The sequence below is a fragment of the Capricornis sumatraensis genome, chromosome 3, assembly GCF_032405125.1.
Source record: "Capricornis sumatraensis isolate serow.1 chromosome 3, serow.2, whole genome shotgun sequence".
NCBI classification, from domain to species: Eukaryota; Metazoa; Chordata; class Mammalia; order Artiodactyla; family Bovidae; genus Capricornis; species Capricornis sumatraensis.
This window is the reverse complement of record NC_091071.1, coordinates 9424755-9443712: the sequence shown is the minus strand read 5'-3', so window position 1 is coordinate 9443712 and position 18958 is coordinate 9424755. Positions and strand designations below refer to the sequence as shown.

The 18958-nt window shown below is 52.6% G+C and overlaps 1 protein-coding gene across 2 annotated transcripts; it reads right to left on the bottom strand.

The window, feature by feature from the left end:
• Positions 1–585: 585 nt before the first annotated feature.
• Positions 586–15632, bottom strand: NCF1 (neutrophil cytosolic factor 1). Of its 2 annotated transcripts, XM_068968556.1 has the most exons (11): positions 15552–15632; positions 10968–11048; positions 7800–7875; positions 7483–7648; positions 6424–6479; positions 5234–5356; positions 4371–4478; positions 3403–3520; positions 1695–1802; positions 1014–1156; positions 586–787 (listed from the first exon to the last, which is right to left on the bottom strand). In XM_068968556.1, exons 1-11 carry the CDS (start codon positions 15621–15623, stop codon positions 660–662), a joined length of 1179 nt encoding a protein of 392 aa, XP_068824657.1. In that variant the 5' UTR covers positions 15624–15632; the 3' UTR covers positions 586–659. The 2 variants fall into 2 exon arrangements, with proteins under 2 accessions (XP_068824657.1, XP_068824658.1); XM_068968557.1 differs by lacking the exon at positions 1695–1802.
• Positions 15633–18958: the final 3326 nt, after the last annotated feature.

Here is an 18958-nt window from a genome sequence, read left to right as displayed (position 1 = left end):
ATCCTCTTATTGGATTGACCCCTTTATTGTTATGGGATGCCTTTGTCTCTTATTACAGTCTTTGTTACAAAGTCTGTTTTCTCTAAGTATAGCTGCTCCAGCAGTCTTTTAAGTTCCTATTTGCATGAATGTCTTTTTCCATTTCTTCCCTTTCAGTTTATGGTATACCTTTACATCCAATGTGTGTCTCCCTAAACCTAAATTACAATTATTTTGGCATTCAAAGTGTACACAAAAAGTCAACTACAGCCCTGACCCCCCACCCCCACCCCCTCTACCCCGCCCCGCCCCGACCCAGCTATGCACTGTGTCCACTCTTCTTCAGGACTCTTCTGCAGTGAGGCCAGAGTTCAAGCAGGCAGCCTGTCCAGGCTGGCGCTTCCTCTTACACTTGGCCTTGTGCAAACTTGGCCTTGGCCAAGGCCAGAAAAGTTCTTGCAACTTCCCCAACACAGCTCACAGCCTCCAGTCCTAAGTCTAGAAATATCAAGGGTGTTACCCGCGGCGCAACTTTTCAAAGCATCAGTTCCCTCCAAGCAACGTTTATTAAGGGTATCGAACAGCTGGGTGGGCGGGGCCAGGGGCTGCTAACTCAGGCTCTATACACGTATATACAGGTTTAGGGGCTGGGCTGGGGAGAGCATCACGTGGGGGCGGCCTCAGACGGCGGAGGCCAGCTTCCGCTTGGTGCTCTCGCTGCAGCGGTGCAGGATGAGGTCTGCGCTGGGCCTGGGGGGCACGGCCGGCTGCGGCTTGGGGCGCTCGGTCTTGGGTTGCTGCTGCTCCTCTGCGGATGGACAGCACCAGGTGAGGCCCGCCCCACCTGCTCGGCCTCGCCTGCTCGGCCTCGCCTCGCTTCACTTTTCGGGCCCCACACTCATGGCCCCGCCTCCACCGCCCGGCCCCGCCCCAGACCCCGCCTCCATCACACAGCTCCGCCTCCATCGCCCGATCCCGCCCCAGGCCCCGCCTCCATCGCCCGGTCCCGCCCCCAGCCCCCGGCCCGAACTCACTCTGGGCGCTCCGGGAGCTCTGAGGCCCGAGCCGCTGGTGGCGGCGCTGCTGCATAAAACGGACGCTGTTGCGCCGATAGGTGTCCTGGCTGAGGCGCTTCCGTGACCGCTGGTGGATGCTGTGAGCGTTGCGGATGGACGACCTGGATCCAGCAGGATGCGGGACTTCGGTTAGCGCCCCGCGTACGCACCCTTGCCGCAGCCCTACCCGAGGGGACTCATAGCCAACCGTGGGGTCCAACGACTAGACCGAGGAAGAGCAGTCGGTGGAGGGAGTCCTGGCCAGCCCCGATAGGCATGAAGGCCACTGCCCCTCCCCGACACGGACCCCCTGCCCTGACTCAGAGCCCAGGCCCTTTTCTCACCCGCCTTTCCCCGCCGGCCTTCAGCCTACCCCCTCTACTGGAAGCCCTGCGGCCTGCCCCAACCCTCAGGAGCCATCCCAAGGACGGTGGGCATCGGTGCCCCCACTTCCATCTCACAACCCTGCTTCCCTGCTGCCCTTGTGCCGGCCCCACAGTGTAGGAGGGCACTCCAGCCTTCGCTCAGAGAGAGGGCTGGCACCCCGTCTCCCCCGCCCTAGCACTGTCAGCCTAGGGCCTGGACCACAGAGGGAAGCCGTGGTACACCCTTCTCAGCCCCGCCCAGCCTGCCCCCACTGCCCCTAGGACCCTTGCTCACCTGCGGGGCGGCGCCCCCCGGCTCTTGATCTGGCTTTGGGCCTGGACTACATCCTGCCCTGCCCTCTGCAGGTACATGGATGGAAAGTAACCTGTGACGTCTTCTTTCCTGTAACAGAGGCAGCCCCTGAGGTCTGGGCAGTCGCGGCGGGGGGTGGAGCCTCAGATAGGGGGTCAAGGGTCCCTTAGGGTCATCTGAGATCAAGGCAGCTGGGAGGTTGCCAACACCAGCCCCTGCACCTGTGTGCCTCAATTTCCTCATGGGTGTGACACAGGCCTTGCTAGTTGTGACGCTGAGAAGAGGAGCGCAAATTAGCAGATCCAGCTCTCCTGGGACAGGTGTTTGCTATGAAACCTCTGCCATCTTGTATTTGTCAGTTTTTTCTCTTATATAAGGTGATGGTCTCCTGTGTCCTAAGAAATCTTTGCCCACTTCCAAGTCGACAAGTTCCCTTATGCTTTCTTCCAAAAACTTCCTAGTTTGGGGTTTTGTGCGTGGTAAAACCTGCGATCCATCCCAAATAAAGGTGTATGGTGTGAGGCAGGGTCAAGGTTCATTTCCCACCACCCCTCCCAGGGATATCCAGTTGTTCCAGCACCATTTGTTGAGAAGATTTTTCTTCCCATTCTTACTACTACGTTTGGGAGTAAAAAAAAAAACAGTAGTTTTTGTATGCTGCAGACTTTACTCAGTAAAACTCATTCTGCTTGGCTGGTGGGAGAATCACAAATGCCTCAGGAGTGCATGATGGGGGTTCACTGAATTTGAGTTTTAAAAACTAATTCACTTTGCTGTGCAGCAGAAACTAACACAACATTGTAAAACAACTTTCACCAATAAAAATAAATAAAAGTTGGAGAAATCCTGTCTCAAAGTCTTCAGTGGAGGGCCACGCCTATCAGGGGTATTGTGGCCACAAGCTCATGGGAGTCACGGATGGGCGCTGTGACTCCAGGCTTGGCAATCATGTGTAAGACCCCAGGACTCTGCTTTCCCCAGCATCAGGAAAAACTAGTATTCTTACATTCATTTGAAGGAATGAACAGATGAAAATTACAATGACGGATTTAAGAGGAAAAGGGATGACAGGGTCTGCTCCAGCAGCTGTCAAATATAATAATTCATTCAGGGACTTCTTCTGGTGGTCTAGTGGTTAAGAATCTACCTGCCAGTGCAGGGGACACGGGTTCTATCCCTGATTCACCACTAAAGCACTGCTAATGCCTGAGCACCTGGAACCCGGGCTCTGCAACAAGAAGCCACCGCAAGGAGAAGCCCGTACACTGCAACAAAGAGCAGCCCCGGCTCACCGCAGCTAGAGAAAGCCTGCGTGCCCCAACAGAGACCCAGAGCAGCCACAAGTAACAAATAAATCTTTATAAAATGGTATTGTGTTTTTTAGAAAATATTAATAAATTTAATTGTGTTGCTGGAGAATGAATAGATGGACTGGTCAGGGGACGTGACTCCAAGTCACAAAGGAAAGAAGTGCCCACTCAGACAAGGACACCGAACCCTGCGATACAAGCAGGCTGGGATGGAAGCAGTCTGCTTCCAAAATGGAAACAGCCCAGAGAGAGGCAGTGGCGTGGCCTACCCAGAGTTACAGTCAGGTCAGCACTGAGCCCGCACAGGTCCAACCTTGGGCCAGGCTGACTCTCAGGACAGGTGCAGTGGGAGGGAGAGAGGGAGGGCACGACTCTCCTACCTGATGACCCACCAGCCATCCAGGAGCTTGTGAATGACCTCAATGGTTTCACCCTCCTGCAGGGACATCTCGTCCTCCAGTACAGCAGTGTAGGCTTTGATGGTGACGTAGGGCTCACCTGGAGGGGGAGGGGCATAGTGAGGAGGTCCGCCCAGCACATGGCTCCCCACCCTTACCCTCCTCTCTGGGCCTGGGGCTTCCTCCAGCTGGAGCTCAGGACACCATCTCCTCCAGTTCTCCCCACTCCTCCTGGACTTCTGTCCTCTGCCTGCTCTATACAGGGGAACTCGCCCACTCCCACCCACCGCCATCCACACCAGAGGCCAGGAGCTCCCATGACCCCAGAGACCTGGCCAGCCACCTGCACACAAGGAGTGGCCAGACAGGAAGTAGGGAGGAAGAATACCCTTCCAGTGGCACTTGAGCCATCACTCCATCCCACTGTTCACATGTGGGGCTGCCAGCCCTGTGTACATGTCTTGCCCAGTTTTTAAAGAGAAGCCACAAATCCACATAAAATTGTAAACTCTTTCTATTAATATTTGAAGATATGGGCAGCCAAAACTTTTTAAATCACACCCCACATGGGCCCCCTCCAAGCCAGCGGCTACCCATTTTCCCATTCTAGTCAGCCACGATACCCCCACCTCCAGGCAGCCCTCCTTCCTGAGCCTCAGGTTGGCTCACGGTATCGCTTCCCACTGGACCCAGCCCCAGGCTGGCAGCTACCACATATCCAGGATTGACCTCATCACCCTCTCTCCTCTATTCTACCTCCTGGGTCCCCCATCCTGACCAAAGACACCACCTCCTGCCCCAACCTAGACTCGGGGGTGTCAGCCCTGCCTCCATCTCTGCCCAAGCCCTCAGTCATGTCTGACCCCAAAGAGGTCACTCTGGCTCCTCAATATTCCTGAGCTCCTCCTGCCCCTCCTCCCATCCCTGCAGCTGGGGAGGGCAGCAGGTACCTGCATAGTTGGGTTCTGGGTCCTCGGCTTCATCAGGACTGTCCAGAGGCTCCAAGTAGGACGCTGGGACCCAGCCACGCTTTGTCTTCATTTGGCAGAACCACCAGCCTGTGCCAGGGATATGGGGCAGTAAGCCTGGGTGGGTCTGGGAGCCTCCCTCAGCCATCACCGGGTGGGGAGGGGTGAGGACAGTCAGACGCAGACACGCAGACATCCAACACTCGCATTCAGACTGATTTGTGTGTGTTCAGTCACTCAGTGGTGTCCGACCCTTTGCGACCCCCTGGGCTGTAGCCTGCCAGGCTCCTCCGCCCATGGAATTTTCCAGGCAAGAATACTGGAGCGGGTTGCCAATTCCTACTCCAGGGGATCTTCCTGACCCAGGGATTGAACCCGCAGCTCTTGCATCTCCTCTATTGGCAGGCAGATTCTTTACCATTGCGCCGCCTGGGAAGCCTGTCACCTTCACCACATTCCATGCCAAAATTACACACACCGGTACACAGAGAACCACAGAACTACAGCTCAGAAGCCGCTTCATAGGTGTGATGAGAAGTTCGCCTGCCCACCCGGCTGTATCCCGCAGAGATGCTCCTTCTCGCCCCGAATGTGTGCAGATCCCCAGAGCCGCCAGGGGGCGCACTCTCAGAGAGAGGGTGATGCCCCCCGCCCCACCCCCTACCCCCGCTCCGCCCAGTGTGGGGAGGACAGTCAGGGCCCCTGTAGGATCCCGAGCCCCGCTGTGGGCCAGGCGGGGACGAGGCCCAGGGCTGCTCTCCGGGCGGGCAGAGCCTTGGTGGGGGCTTGTGGCCCAGGGCCCGGGCACCAGGGGAGGGAGGTCCAGGCGGGGTGAGGAGGCTGACCGGTCTCGTTCTTCTCCACGACGTCCACCACGTCACCCGTGGCCAGCGCCATCTGTGAGCTCGAGCCCTTCTCGTAGTCAGCGATGGCGCGGTACGTCTGCAGGATGATGGGGCCCGTGATGTCTGGGCAGAGAGAGGGCAGGGTGAGTGGACACGGTGGGCGCCTCCTCCCGGCTCTCCCCTGCTGGCCCTGCGTGGATCGCTAGGACAGGAACTTATGTCCTGTCCCCACCCAGCTCCAGACAGGCCGGGGGTGGACACGCCCTGTGTACTGGAAAGCAGCGGAGACAAGCTAGGCTTCACAGCCCTGCACCTATTCAGCACCTTCTGTGTGCCAGACACCAGCCGCACACTTTACACACGCTCTCTCTCATTTGATGAGGTTTGCAAGCAGCCTTTCTCAACATTAATGTGCACAGGGGACTTTCCTTGTGGTCCCGTGGCTAACAGTCCATGCTCTCAATGCAGGGTCCCTGGGTTTGATCCCTGATCAGGGCACTAGATCCCACATGCTGCAACTAAGAGTTTGCATGCCTCTACTGTGCTGCCAAATAAATAAATACATATTTTTAAAAACCCTTTAGTGTGCAAACAAATCACTCAGGGATCTGGCTGAAACACAAGCACTGATTCCATAGGTCTCGGGTAGGACCTGAGGGTCTGTATTTCTAACCAGCCCCCAGGTAATGCTGCAGCTGCCTGTTAAGCACTGACTTGTATCCACCCCTACCACCAAATTCATATATTGAAGCGCTAATCCTCAGTACCTTAGAATCTGCGTGTATTTGGGGCCACTAAAGGCCACTTTTGCCCCCAAATCTGATCATTCATTCAGCCAGAACATTCCATGGCTGTCGGAAGCCAGGGTCTGTGCTTGGCGCTGCAGCCACAGAAATGAGCTCCCAAAACTCCAACTATTTTTTTAAAACTTTTTAGCCATGCTCCACAGCACGTGGGATCTTAGTGCACCAACCAGGGTTCTAACCCACTCTCCCTGCATTGGAAGTGCAGAGTCTTAGCCACTGGACACCAGGGAAGTCCCAAGACCCCAACTCTTTAGTGCAGCCACCAAGATCCTTCACAGCTATTCTCATCTCCTGCTCTTTTCCCTGCATACCCCAAGCTCAGGGTCCCCGGTCGTGTCAGCAGTCCCTGAGGGTGACCACGCGGGGCTGCCCCCAGCCTCTTACCCGCAGCGTTGCTCTTGCCATCTTTGGGCATCAGGTATGTCTCTGGCTTTTTCACCCTGCAGCAGAGAACAGTCTGGGTTAGACCACTGGGCTTCCCCCTGGGATGCTCAGGACAGACCTACAGAAGAACTTCCCAAGACAGTTCCCAAAAAGAACGTGGGAAATGGGGGCCACCGCAGAGAGAAGGTAGTGGCTGGACTGGGAGGAAGGGGCTTTGAAGAAACAAGGAGCTGTTCAGAGCCTGAGGGGGTTGCCCAGCTTCCTGCAGACCCAAAGGAGAAGGCTTGTAACCCAGCTCCCTTCTGCTGGAGCCTTGAGAGAGAACCCAACGGGGGTGGGTGCCTTGTCCCGCAGGGGCCGAGGGGAGCTGCCCTGCCAGGGGACCAGGGTTGTGTTCAGGGGTCCATAATCACTAGCTGGAGCGCTGCTGTCTGTCTATGGCAAACCCTGTCCTCCAGGTGTCCCCTGGCACTCAGTACCAGCGAGGACAGAGAGAGGGACCTTCTGCAGCACATTCCCCTGAGATCTCACTCAGCTTCTCTGATGCCGTTCATGCAGGGCCCTGTGTCCAGGAGACCCCTAGGGCGAGGGCAGACAGAGAATGAGGTGGCAAAGGAGAGGAGGGGCTTGAGACACGCTCAGGAATGAACAGAGGCCACCAAGCCCCATATCCTCTCAGGGGCTCCTCACTTCCCAGTTTATAAGCACTCTCCCAGGCACCCGCTACTGCATCTGGGCCTCAGCACTGGGTCATAGTTGGGGAAGCTGCTGTCAGAAGGCTCCAGGTCCCATGGCCAGGCAGAGATAGGACAAAGACTGAGGACCTAGGACCCCCAGCCCAGAGTGCCTCCTCCACCCCACCCCCAGCATCCTGAGGCTCAGAGGGTGCAGGTAGAAGCCTGGCAAGGATGCTAGGGGTGTCTTCCTTCGCTTTCTCGCTGTGTGACTTTGGGCAGGTCGCTTGCCCTCTCTGATCCTCAGGCTCTTCCTGTGTAACATGGGGAAAGCCCTGCCCTCTCCAGGTTGAGCCAACCACCCCTTCCCTCTCCCACCACTCACTGGCTGTCTGTGGGGAGCTTGAGGTCGTCGGGGCGCACCTTGAAGAAGTTGAGGAGGTGCGGGCAGCGGGAGATCTTGACAGGCAGGCTCATGAGTGCGCTGCAGTACTCGGTAAGAGTGCCCTGGCGGCTCTCGGCCACCCGCTGCCCATCAAACCACCGCGGGGCTGGTGGGACCAGGGAAGGACACCAGAGGACCAGTGAGCATACTTGCAAGGTCAAGTCCGGAGACGGTGGGAGTGGAGGGGACAGTCAGAGGGCAGACAAGGGGATCCGGGGCAGGGGAGCCCACCCAGCTGACTCAGCCCCACTCCTCACCTGGCAGGTGTGGGATGATCCTGTTCTCTGGGTTGATGTCCCCCGCCTCAATAGGAAACATCTCCTTTAAGATTTTCTGGACAGAGAAGCAGATATGGAGGAATCTGTTTTATTAGAGCACTGTAAAGGCACAGAATTGGACACAACCTAAACACTTTTCAATAGCTGGGGCTAGAAGCTGCAGTCCAAAGAGTCGGATGCAACTTAGCAACTGAACGACAAGAAGCTTCTGGTGGCATCCTGGGTTCTTCTTTCTCTCTTGCCTCACATCAACCCACCAGCCAATCCTTTCGGCTCAGCTCCCCAAATCCGTTCAGAATCGGATCCTTCTCACTATGCCCGCTTCTGCCTGGTTTGATTATTACAATCTTCTTAGGTCACTGCCCCCTCTCTCCTGGTCTGTCCTCAATCCACCATCCAGAGGCATCCTCTTAAAACCCAGGTTGGATCCTGTCTCTCCTCCGCTCCCTCCCTCCCTCCCTCAGAACGCTCCCTACCTCTCAGCTCACTCAGAATGGAAACAAAGGGTGAGTTATTCCACGCGGTGCCACGTGACCTGCCTCTGCCTGCCTTGCTCAAACTTCTCCTGCCACCACTCTCCCCCTGTTCCCTCCGCCCCAGCTGCCCTTGGAAGCTCCAGGCCCACTCCTGCCCCAGGGCCTTTGCATGTGTTATCCCCATTCTTCCCTCCTCCCCCATGCAGATCAATAGCTCATTCTCTCACTCTCTCCCTCTTTCTCCTTCTTCAAGTCCTTGCTCAGCTATCTCCCCCTCACAAGGCCTCCTTCCTGACAATTGCCCCTCCTTCTCCCATCCTTCCCACCCCCCTTCCCTGCTCTATTTTGCTCCTTCTAAGGACCATCTAACACGCTATAGAAATTACTTATTTTGTTTGTTTTTTCTCGTCTGTTATCCTGACTTCTCCACTGGAACATAAGGTTTACAAGGGCAGGCAAGGATTTGCACCTGTTTCTTATACCTTTCAGCAGTATTGCCTACTAATCAAGAAGAATGTGCCTGACACTTAGTAGGTGCTCAATAAATAGTGGTTGGATGAATGAATGAGTCCACCAGGTAATAAAAGGGGCCTATCCTGGGACTTCAATGGCAGTCCAGTGGTTAAGACTCCATGCTTCCACTACCAGGAACATGGGTTGAATCCCCCAACAGAGAACTAAGATCCTGCATGCTACGTGGCATGGCCAAAAAGTTTAAAAAAAAAAAAAAAAAGCAAGGGGGAGTTGCTAATCCTACAATCCTATGCTAATTCACTTCAGTCGTGTCCGACTCTGTGCGACTCCATAGATGGCAGCCCACCAGGCTCCCCCGTCCCTGGGACCCCCCAGGCAAGAATACCGGAGTGGGTTGCCATTTCCTTCTCCAGTGCATGAAAGTGAAAAGTGAAAGTGAAGTCACTCAGTTGTGTCCGACCCTCAGCGACCCCATGGACTGCAGCCCACCAGGCTCCTCCATCCATGGGATTTTCCAGGCAAGAGTACTGGAGTGGGGTGCTATTGCCTTCTCCAATAAAACAGTTTAAATAGGTGAGATGAAGCCCCACGATGTATCATCATGGACTGGTCTCAAAATTGTAACCCAGTGACGGTAATAAGATTGAGAAACAGGCAAAAGGCACGATGATGGCATTTAGCTACACCTCAGAAAATGCATGCTCCACGCTACTGTATGTTGTTCCTAGGCTCTGTGTGTGTGTGTGTGTGTGTGTGTGTGTGTGTATGTGTGTGTGTGTGTGTGTGTGTGTGTGTGTGGCCACGTAGGGTAGGAGCTAATATGGGCTATGAGATGAAGGGAGGCTTCCACTCCTTTTGTAATTTTGATTGGAGGATAATTGCTTTACAATATTGAGTAGGTTTCTGCTGCACAACACGAATCAGTCATAATTATATATGAACTGTGTTGTGCTTAATTGCTCGGTCAGGTCCGACTCTTTGCAACCCCATGAACTGCAGGCTTCCAGCCTCCTCTGTCCCTGGGGATTCTCCAGACAAGACTACTGGAGTGGGTTGCCATTTCCTTCACCAGGGGATCTTCCCAACCCAGGGATCGAACCACAGTCTCCTGTATTGCAGGCAGATTCTTTTTTTTTGTCCCTCAAATGCAGGCAGATTCTTTACTGACTTAGCCACCAGGGAAGCCCAAGAATAGTGGAATGAGTAGCCTATCCCTTCTCCGGGGGATCTTCCCAACCCAGGAGTCGAACCGGGGTCTTCTGCATTGCAGGCGGATTCTTCACCATCTGAGCTACCAGGGAAGCCCAGAATTATATGTATATATTTAAATATATATATCCCCTCCCTCTTGAGCAGCCCCATCTCCTTTATCTAAAAGTCTTGTGCAAACAGCCCAGTGACATCAGCTGTGATTCCAGGTGCTGGTGTAAAGGCTGGATATAGTTTTTCTTCACATTTATCTGCATTTCACTTTAAATAATTCAAATAAGAGAAGTGCTTTTGTGGTCCCTCCATTCCTCTGACCTGTCTTAGACCAGGACCCAGCAGCCAAGCTCCACACACCGTGACCCCCCCATAACCTCCTCCCAGTTTTGTCCAAACAGCCTCTGGTGCTGGGAACCCTGAGGGATTCTCCCATGTAAACCCTGGTGATAACAGGCTCCCACAAAGCAAGAAGACCAGGTTCCATGGGTATCAGGATTATCCACCCTCCTTCCAGTCCGCCAAGGTCTTCATCAGGCCAGGGACCGTGAGTGAAAGAGCAAGCGCCTGGGATGACCCCTGCGGGGACAGAGCAAGCAGGGGGACCCTGAGACAGCCCCCTTGAGTTCGTGCGCAGTGGGTGCAGAATCTTGGTTTGGGAAGATGAGACTGTTTAGAAATGGATGGTGGTGATGTAGGGTGACATAGCGAACACGCTTCATGCCACTGGCTTGTACACTTAAAACAGGTAAAATGGTAAGTGTATGTTACGTATACTTTCACAATAAAAATCACCTTCAATGTTTTCTTTAAATTAAAAAAATATAAGGCCGACAACATTGTAAGTCAACTATACCTCAATTAAAAAAAAAAATGCCCCCTTAACTGTGGGCTGGGAGGGGAGGGGGTTTCCAAGTTTGCCTCCCCGAAGGCAGAGCTGGGGCTGGGCGTGGTGTCTCCCCTTACCCCCGACCCACACACACAGGGCACTCACGTGGAATTCGTAGATCTCGGTGAAGCGCCGATAGACCACCTTCTCAGACAGGTCGTGCCATTTCACCAGGAACATATAGACCTAGGGGGGAGGCAGAAGCAGGGGACCTTGTTCAAGCACGCATCTGGGCAGCCCCCACCCACGGTGGAAACCCACAGGACTGGGGGGTGGGAGGGAGAGTGCTATTCGGGGTAACCTGGGCCATAGAAAGAGCACCAAGTTCACGGACCCCAGGGCAAATTAACTCTCTCAAATTAACTCAAATTTCTCTCCGTAAACTAGAGGTAAAAGCAGGACCTCACCACTAGGGCTGCTGTGAGAGTTAACAGGAGGTAAGACACAGAAAGGGCTGGGCTCAAATAACAAAACGCAACACAACACAGGAAGATGTTGTGTGGCTGGATGTATATGAAATGTCCAGGGAGTTCCCTGGTGATCCAGAGGCTGGGACTCTGCACTTTTGCTGTTGACGGCCCGGGCTCAGTCCTAGGTCAGGGAACTGAGATCCCACAAGCCAAGGGCGCAGCCACAAAATAAAAGAGAAAAGAAAAGAAAGAGATGTCCAGAAGAGACAGATCTATCGAAACAGAAAGTAGATTTGTGGTTGCCAATGGCTGGGCGGGGTCGGGGTAGAGGGGCCGAGGCTTGACTGGGAATAGGATTTCTTTGGGGTGATGAAAAATAACAGATTATAGTGATGATTGTGCAACTCTGTGAATGTACTGAAAACCACTGAATTATGCAATTCACATAAGTTAATCACATGGCATAAGAACTGTGGTGGTTTAGTCTCTAAGTGGTGTACGACTCTTGAGACCCCATGGATTGTAGCCCGCCAGGCTCCTGTGTCCATGGGATTTTTCAGGCAAGAATACTGGAGTGGGTTGCCATTTCCTTCTCCAATATCCAAAAAAAACATTATATAAAACAAACATACAAAAACTCAATACGGAAAAATAAGCCTGTAGAAACAGTTAAGAGAACACCACTCAGCCACACAAAAGAGCAGATAACTGATATTTGCAACCACGTGGACAAATCTTAAAAGCACAGTGCTGAATGCAAGAAGTCAGGCATGAAAGGTTACATACCGTTCCACATCTGTGACATTCTAGAGTGACCTCAACTAATTCAAGGTGGAAAAAGACACCTTAAATAGTTGCTTCTAGGGGCTGGGAAGGAATGACTGGGACATGAGATGGAGTGAAGGTCACGGTCAGCATTTTGATGACAGTTTGGGTTCTGTAGGGACTCCCAGGGTCAAAACTCAGTAAATGTATCTCTAAGATTTGTGGGTTTCATTCTACACAAATTTTACATCAAACGAGAAAAAACTATAAGCAAATGCTTAACTCTGGCTGTGATATGCCTGCTGAAATATTCAGGGCAAAGTGTACTGATTTGTGCTTTGCCTTGAAGTGGATCAAAAATAAGATAGACTGATGGGTGGATGGATGGTTGGCATCATAAAACAAGTGCTACAGGTAACATTAATGGAAGAATCTAGATAGTGAGCATATGACTGGTTAGATTTTTTGGTTTTGTTCTGCTGTAAAATTTTTTCAATTTCTCTCCATATTTGAAGTTTCTCAGAATAAAATATTGGGGAATCAAAAAAATAGCTACCCACTGGGGAAGATTAAAATACTCTACAAAATTAGATAGTTGTGAGAGTTGAACAGCTTATAATATACCAAAAACCACACTGCACTTTAAATGGGTGAACTTGCTAATATTTTACATATTTAGAAATAAAGTTGAACCAACAAGGATTTTTTAACTTTAAAGTGGAAAACAAACAAAACCAAATGAACTTAACAGTATATAAAATGGGTAATAATCTAACTTTTTTTTAATGGAAAAGACTCCAAGTAGCTTTTAGTTATAGCACTGTCACTGTTCTCAGTCCAAAAGGACAAAAACAAACCGCAGAGAAAACTTAACTTTGACTTATTAGGTTAGTAGGTTTATTGTTAACAGTGGCGTGGGAGTAGTGACTGAATACCTTAGCAGTAGGTTTATTGTTGACAGCGGTGTGGGTGTAGTTACTCTGAAACAAATTTATATTTGCTTTAGAATTGAGCAGAGGGGTAATACACTAATCTCCTTGGGACCCACTGTTCCCACAGTGAGAGAAAGGAGCTATAGATATAAAACGGTGAGAGGCAAGAATGATACGACATGGCTGTTTCCCCCAGTCTGTCCACTGAAAAGGCAGTCACGCGCCATGACACCTTGGTGGCAATGAGCACACCTAGCTTCCAGATTTTGTGTTCTAATATCACTCCCACTAAAGAACCAGGGTTCTTTACTGAAATACTTGAGTCCAGGCCTAAGGCTGAAAGAGTCCAGGTTAAGCTGGACCACCTTGTGCCATAAGAACGGATTCTGGTGCCCTCTCCAAAAAAAAAAAAAGGAAAGTACTCAAAGAATGACATGATATATCCCCAAAAGAGCACAGAGGCCAACCTGAAGGAGCTCCCAGTCACCAAATCTGGAACATTCTGAGCATCAAAATAAGAAATAATAGTAATGGACTCTGACCCACTGAATCCATGGATCCATACGGACATAAACCAGGAAGAAGGGAAGACACAGGAAATGCACTCAGGAGGACCAGTAGAGTTTAAAGCTCATTATTTGGCAATCATGATCGTCATTTGATTCAAGCAAGAGTCATCCTGTTTCTGTAAGGCACAGGATACTCACATAGCTTTCCATAACCTCCCCCACGGGTTCGTTATTAATTCTGTTGCTCGTTGTAGTCACTAAGTTTTGTTCACCTCTTCTGCAACCCCAGTGACTACAGCCTGCCAGGCTCCTCTGCCCATGGAATTCTCCAGGCAAGAATACTGGGGTGGGTTGCCATTTCCTTCTCCAGGGGATCTCTTCCAGACCCAGGAATGAAACCCACATCTCCAGCATTGGCAGGTGGATTCTTTACCACCGAGCCACCAGGGAAGCCCAGTTATGAATTACAAAGGGGGAAACAGGAGCTTTACAGCAGAGAAACTTGGAAGACACACTTAGGATTTAGTGATCAAACATCACTAATATAGGAATAAATAAAAATCGCCTGATGGGATCAAAGAGAAAAACAGAGAGTCACTTCCGGGGTGTCCTTGAATTATTGGGATCTAAAGTGAAAAGTGAAAGTCGCTCAACTGTGTCCAACTCTTCACAACCCCAGGGACTATACAGTCCATGGAATTCTGCAGGACAGAATCCTGGAGTAGGTAGCCTTTCCCTTCTCCAGGGGATCTCCCTAAGCCAGAGATCAAATCCAGGTCTCCTACATTGCAGGTGGATTCTTTACCAGCTGAGCCACACGGGAAGCCCAGAAGACTGGAGTGGGCAGCCTGTCCCTTCTCCAGCAGATCTTCCCAACCCAGGAATCAAACCAGGGTCTCTTTCATTGCAGGCAGATTCTTTACCATCTGAGCTATCATGGAAGCCATTGAGATCTAAGGAAGTATCAAACCTGTGTCTCCGGCATTGCAGGAGGATTCTTTACTCGCTGAACCATTGGAAAGTCCCTAAGAGGTATCAGAAACACCAAAATTGAGGGGCGTTCTACGAAATAACTGGTCCCATCTCTTCAAAAAGTCAAAATTGAAAAGGACCACGACTGATTAAGACCAATCCAGGTTAGAGACCACCAAAGAGACGTGGCAACTCTAATACACAGGATAACCTGGATTGGATCCTGGGCCTGGAAAAAACGTCCCTGCCGAGGGACAAGTAGGACACTTGCTGAAATCCTAATACAGTCTGTGGGATGCACGACAGTGTTTTATCGAGGTTACTTTCCTCATTTTGACACCTTTGGTTATGTAAGAGAGCGTTCTTGGTTTTAAGAAACACACCCTTGTAATATTGGGTGGGTAAAGAAGCACAATGTCTCCAAATAACTGTCAAACGATTCAGAATATATATATTTACAGAGAAAGGAGGGAGGGACAAGGGAACAGAGAGAGACACACACAGAAAATGCGGATGAAGGAATACTGGAGTAATTGGCATTTTCCCAGGGCAACATTTCTGTAAATCTGAAATTATTTCAACATTAGAAGTTAAAAAAAGACGAAAGGTCTCCGCATATACTCTGAATGCAGCCCACGTGCTGTTTATAACGTGGATCCCTCTCTGTTCTTCCTCTGGGCTTGGAGACCCTATAATGATGGGTGGGGTGGCCGGGTCTGAGCCAACACTTCCCCAGCTCCCCCGGGGGCAGGAGGGGGGACTCTTTGAGTCCCTGCGGTGGTGTCGCCCTACAGGAGGGGCCCAGACTCTGATGTAACTGATCACCACCAGCGCGCCTTCCCGGGGACCCCTCGCGGAGGGCCGGCAGAGACACGTGCCAGCGGGGAGAGCAGGGGCGGGGGCCGCGCATCATCTGAAGGGCTCACATGGACTGCGGCCCCAGATAGGCGGCCTGAAGCCGGGGGACCCGGAGTCTCGGCCACGACCCTGCACCCTCTCCCCTCGGGCAGGGAGCCCCGGGGCTGTGCGGGGACCCGCACGTGCGCCACCCACCCACCCCCAGGCCTGTCCCAGCGCAGGGCGCTCCCGGCAGGTACTCACGTAGTGCTGGCTGGGGACGAAGCGCTTCTCGAAGCCCAGGAGGGCAATGTGGCGGATGAAGTGGTCCCCCATGGCTCGGCTGCGCGCGGCACCCTCTCCTCCAGGGTGCTCAGGGGTTGGGACTTAAATTGGTTGGAAAGAGGAAGTCGCCTCGGTCGCGGAGGGCGCGGGGGGAGGGCGGGGGGAGAGGGGAGAGGAGGTGGCAAGAGGGGGTAGGGAGCGTGCAGAGAGGGCTCCGCTTCTTCTTTCGTTTTCTGGGATTCCTGGGGCTCCCGTGGCGGGACGTGGGCGGCCACACGCACGCAGGTGTGCAGGGACACTCTGGCCCCTGTCCTCCCTGTGGCCTCTAGGGCCCTACAGGTGGAGTGCCCCGCTCCTGGCTCTCTCCTCCTGGCTCCTCCGCGCCAGCTGCGTTGGCTTATCTGTCCTGGGAACTCCCCCAATACTCGCACCTCAGGGCCTTTGCACGCCCGTTCCACCTGGCCCATCTCCGGCAGGCCTGTAACTCCCACCCTCAGTGTCTGCAAGTTTCTCTTCTGAGAAGGGCACCTCCTCCGAGAGACTGTCCTTGATAACCTCACATAAAATAGCAACACTTCATGGGCCCCTACTCCTCTTCCCCCCCTCCTTTTTTTTTCAGAGCACTGACCACTGTTTTTTATTTTATTTTTGCAATGTCCTTCCCGACCAGATTGTGAGCCCGTGAGAGAAGGCTCTGGCCTGTTTTGACATGGGCTCTGGCCCCAGTGCCCCAGAGCTGGTGCCTGGCATGCAGTGGGCCTTCTGCAAGTATTCAGATAGTAACTGCATTGCTCATGGAGTGATGAATCCTCCAGGGAAGTGTGTGCAAGCCTCCCGTGCACACCCTGGGTGAGCGTGACTGAGAACAGTGGTTGGCAGGCAGACTAAGACCCGATTCAAATCCTGGTCAAAGAACGGCCCCTCAGAGCCGGCTTGGTTTCCTCCTGAGTGAAAGGGGACCCTCATCTCTGCTGAGAATGGGGAGAAGGGGATTTGGGATGCAAGGGTGAGGGAGGAGCAGCTTGCTGGGAGGGGATGGGTTGTTGTTGTTCAATCGCTCAGTCATGTCTGACTCTTTGGGACCCCATGGCCTGCAGCATGCCAGGCTTCCCTGTCCTTCAACTACCTCTCGGGATTTGCTCACACTCATGTCCATGGAGTCGATGATGCCAAAGCCTGCGGTGCTTGGCCAGAGAGACACGGGGCTCCAGGAGCTCAGAGGTTATAGGGCTGGTTCACGGTCACAGAGCAAGTGATCTCAGACCCAGGAAATTTGACTGCAGGTTCAGGTGGGCAGGGTCACTGTGTGGCCCAGACTCTCAGATTCCAAGAGGGAGAGATGGTGGCCAAGGCCGTCAGCGATGGGAGCACGCTGAGAGCCACGGGTCTCCCGGGACCACCAGGGGCAAGGCTCAACGTTTGGCAGGGGCTGTTATCTTGGAAGGTCGGGGTCCATTTCTTTCCTCTGCTCTGGAAGAGTTGTTCAGCAGGTTCCCTCTAGACACTGCTGCTCCCCAGTCACCCCGAGGTTACCAACCCTGGGTGTGACCAGCCTTGCCATCCTTGCTCTAGTCATTTCCACTTACACAGCTGGGATCTTCCTGCATAGAAGGGTGCACAGCTCAGTGATGGGAAAGAACTGCCCCACACAAAATGGGTGAACCTTCCAGGCACAATGTGGGGATAGAGAAGCGGACAAAATGCCCCTCCTGCAGAATGCCATTGACCCCAAGCTCCAAACCTGCCCAGGCCAGTCAGTGGGGTTGGAACCCAGGGTGACCTCCAGGGGCAGGGGAGGGGGCCGGCAGTGAGTGGAGGGGAGCCAGAGGCGGCAAGTGATTCGCTCTGTTGCTAAGGACGCCAGTTCCACAAGTGCGCTCACTTCCTAAAATTAGCCCGGCCCTAGGCACGTTGAGTTTCGTGCACAGCCCTTCTCTGTGGGTTCCTTTTACCGCAACAGAAAGTTGGAAGCAAGAGTAGACTGAGTGGGGTCCCATGATGATGGCAGTCCTCCCTTGAACCCACAGCACACGGCACTTGGCTCACAGCTGAGTGATGGTCCTTTAATCATTCACTAAACGCCCCCTCCCTGAGGGATGCTCAGCTTGTCTCTGGTCTTCCCCATCTCACGTCGTGCTGCCTTGCGGGCCCCGCACTGAGGTCAGACGCTTGGTGCCGCTCACCTGGGAAGGGCAGAGGAAGTGGCAGGTGGGGCTGGCTGCAAGCGGTACCCCCTCCCGGGCACCAGTCCAGGTCACAGCCCGCCACTGACTTCCTTTCTTCTCAGAAGTCTTTCCACTCTTGCATAACTGCCCGGCCAGACTGCCCTGTCCTGCAGACACCAGTCACGACCCAGCGGCCTGAGCCGTCAGCTGCCACCTCTCCACTTCCCTCCTGCGGTCTCCCCGAACCCTGAACCTCGCCTTGCTTCTCACCACACCTGGGGCAGAGAGGAGGGGACCAAAGTACGAAGCGCTAAAAACTCATGTTTACCTTGTAAGACTTCCCTAAGCAGGCTTTTTGTCAGGATAAGATAGGATTTATTTTAATGCATGGATGAAACAAGTGACCAAATGATTAATTTTTTAAAAATTAGCAAAACTAAAAAGAAAAAGAAAAACATACAAACAAAAATGAGCAAAATTAGACATTAATAAATAAAGATTTTAGCTAGCATTATGCAGCTCTTGTTACACACCCCCCAGGTATTAGAATACCAGAGCTTGTAGGCTCCCCAGAATGGATAGTTAGGGAGTTCGGGATGGACATGTACACACGGCTGTATTTAGAATGGATAATCAACGAGGACCTACTGTAGAGCACAGGGAACTCTGCTCAGCCTGGATGGGAGGGGAGTCTAGGGGAGAATGGATACTTGTGGATGTATGGCTGAATCCCTTTGCTGTCCACCTGAAACTATCACAACATTAATGTTAATCAGCTATACTCCAATATAAAAGAAAAAGTTTTTAAGTTAAAAAAATAAAGTGATTATTGATAGGTACATAAAAAATAATAATGATACCAGAGTCCCTAGAATCTCCCCCACCCACTTCCCATCAACGGCTAACAAAGGACTTAGCCTGGGTTAGGAGTGCCTTACACTTATGATCTGATCTCATCTGCACAGTGAGACTCTCGGGAAGGCACTGTGATTTCCCCCACTTGATAGATGGGAAGACGGGTGCAGAGAAGTTAAATGGGCTGTCACCTCTGAGGAGCAAAAGGTTGGGTCTTGAACCTAGGCAGTCTGGACCCACGCTCTTAACCATCGGCCCCTGTGAATGAGTGATGTTGGGGGGCTCACAAGGGAGGAGCCAGACTTCGACCTCCCTGAAGAGAGAGGTTCTCACGACAGGCCTGACGGGAGGGGAGGCAGGGGTTCC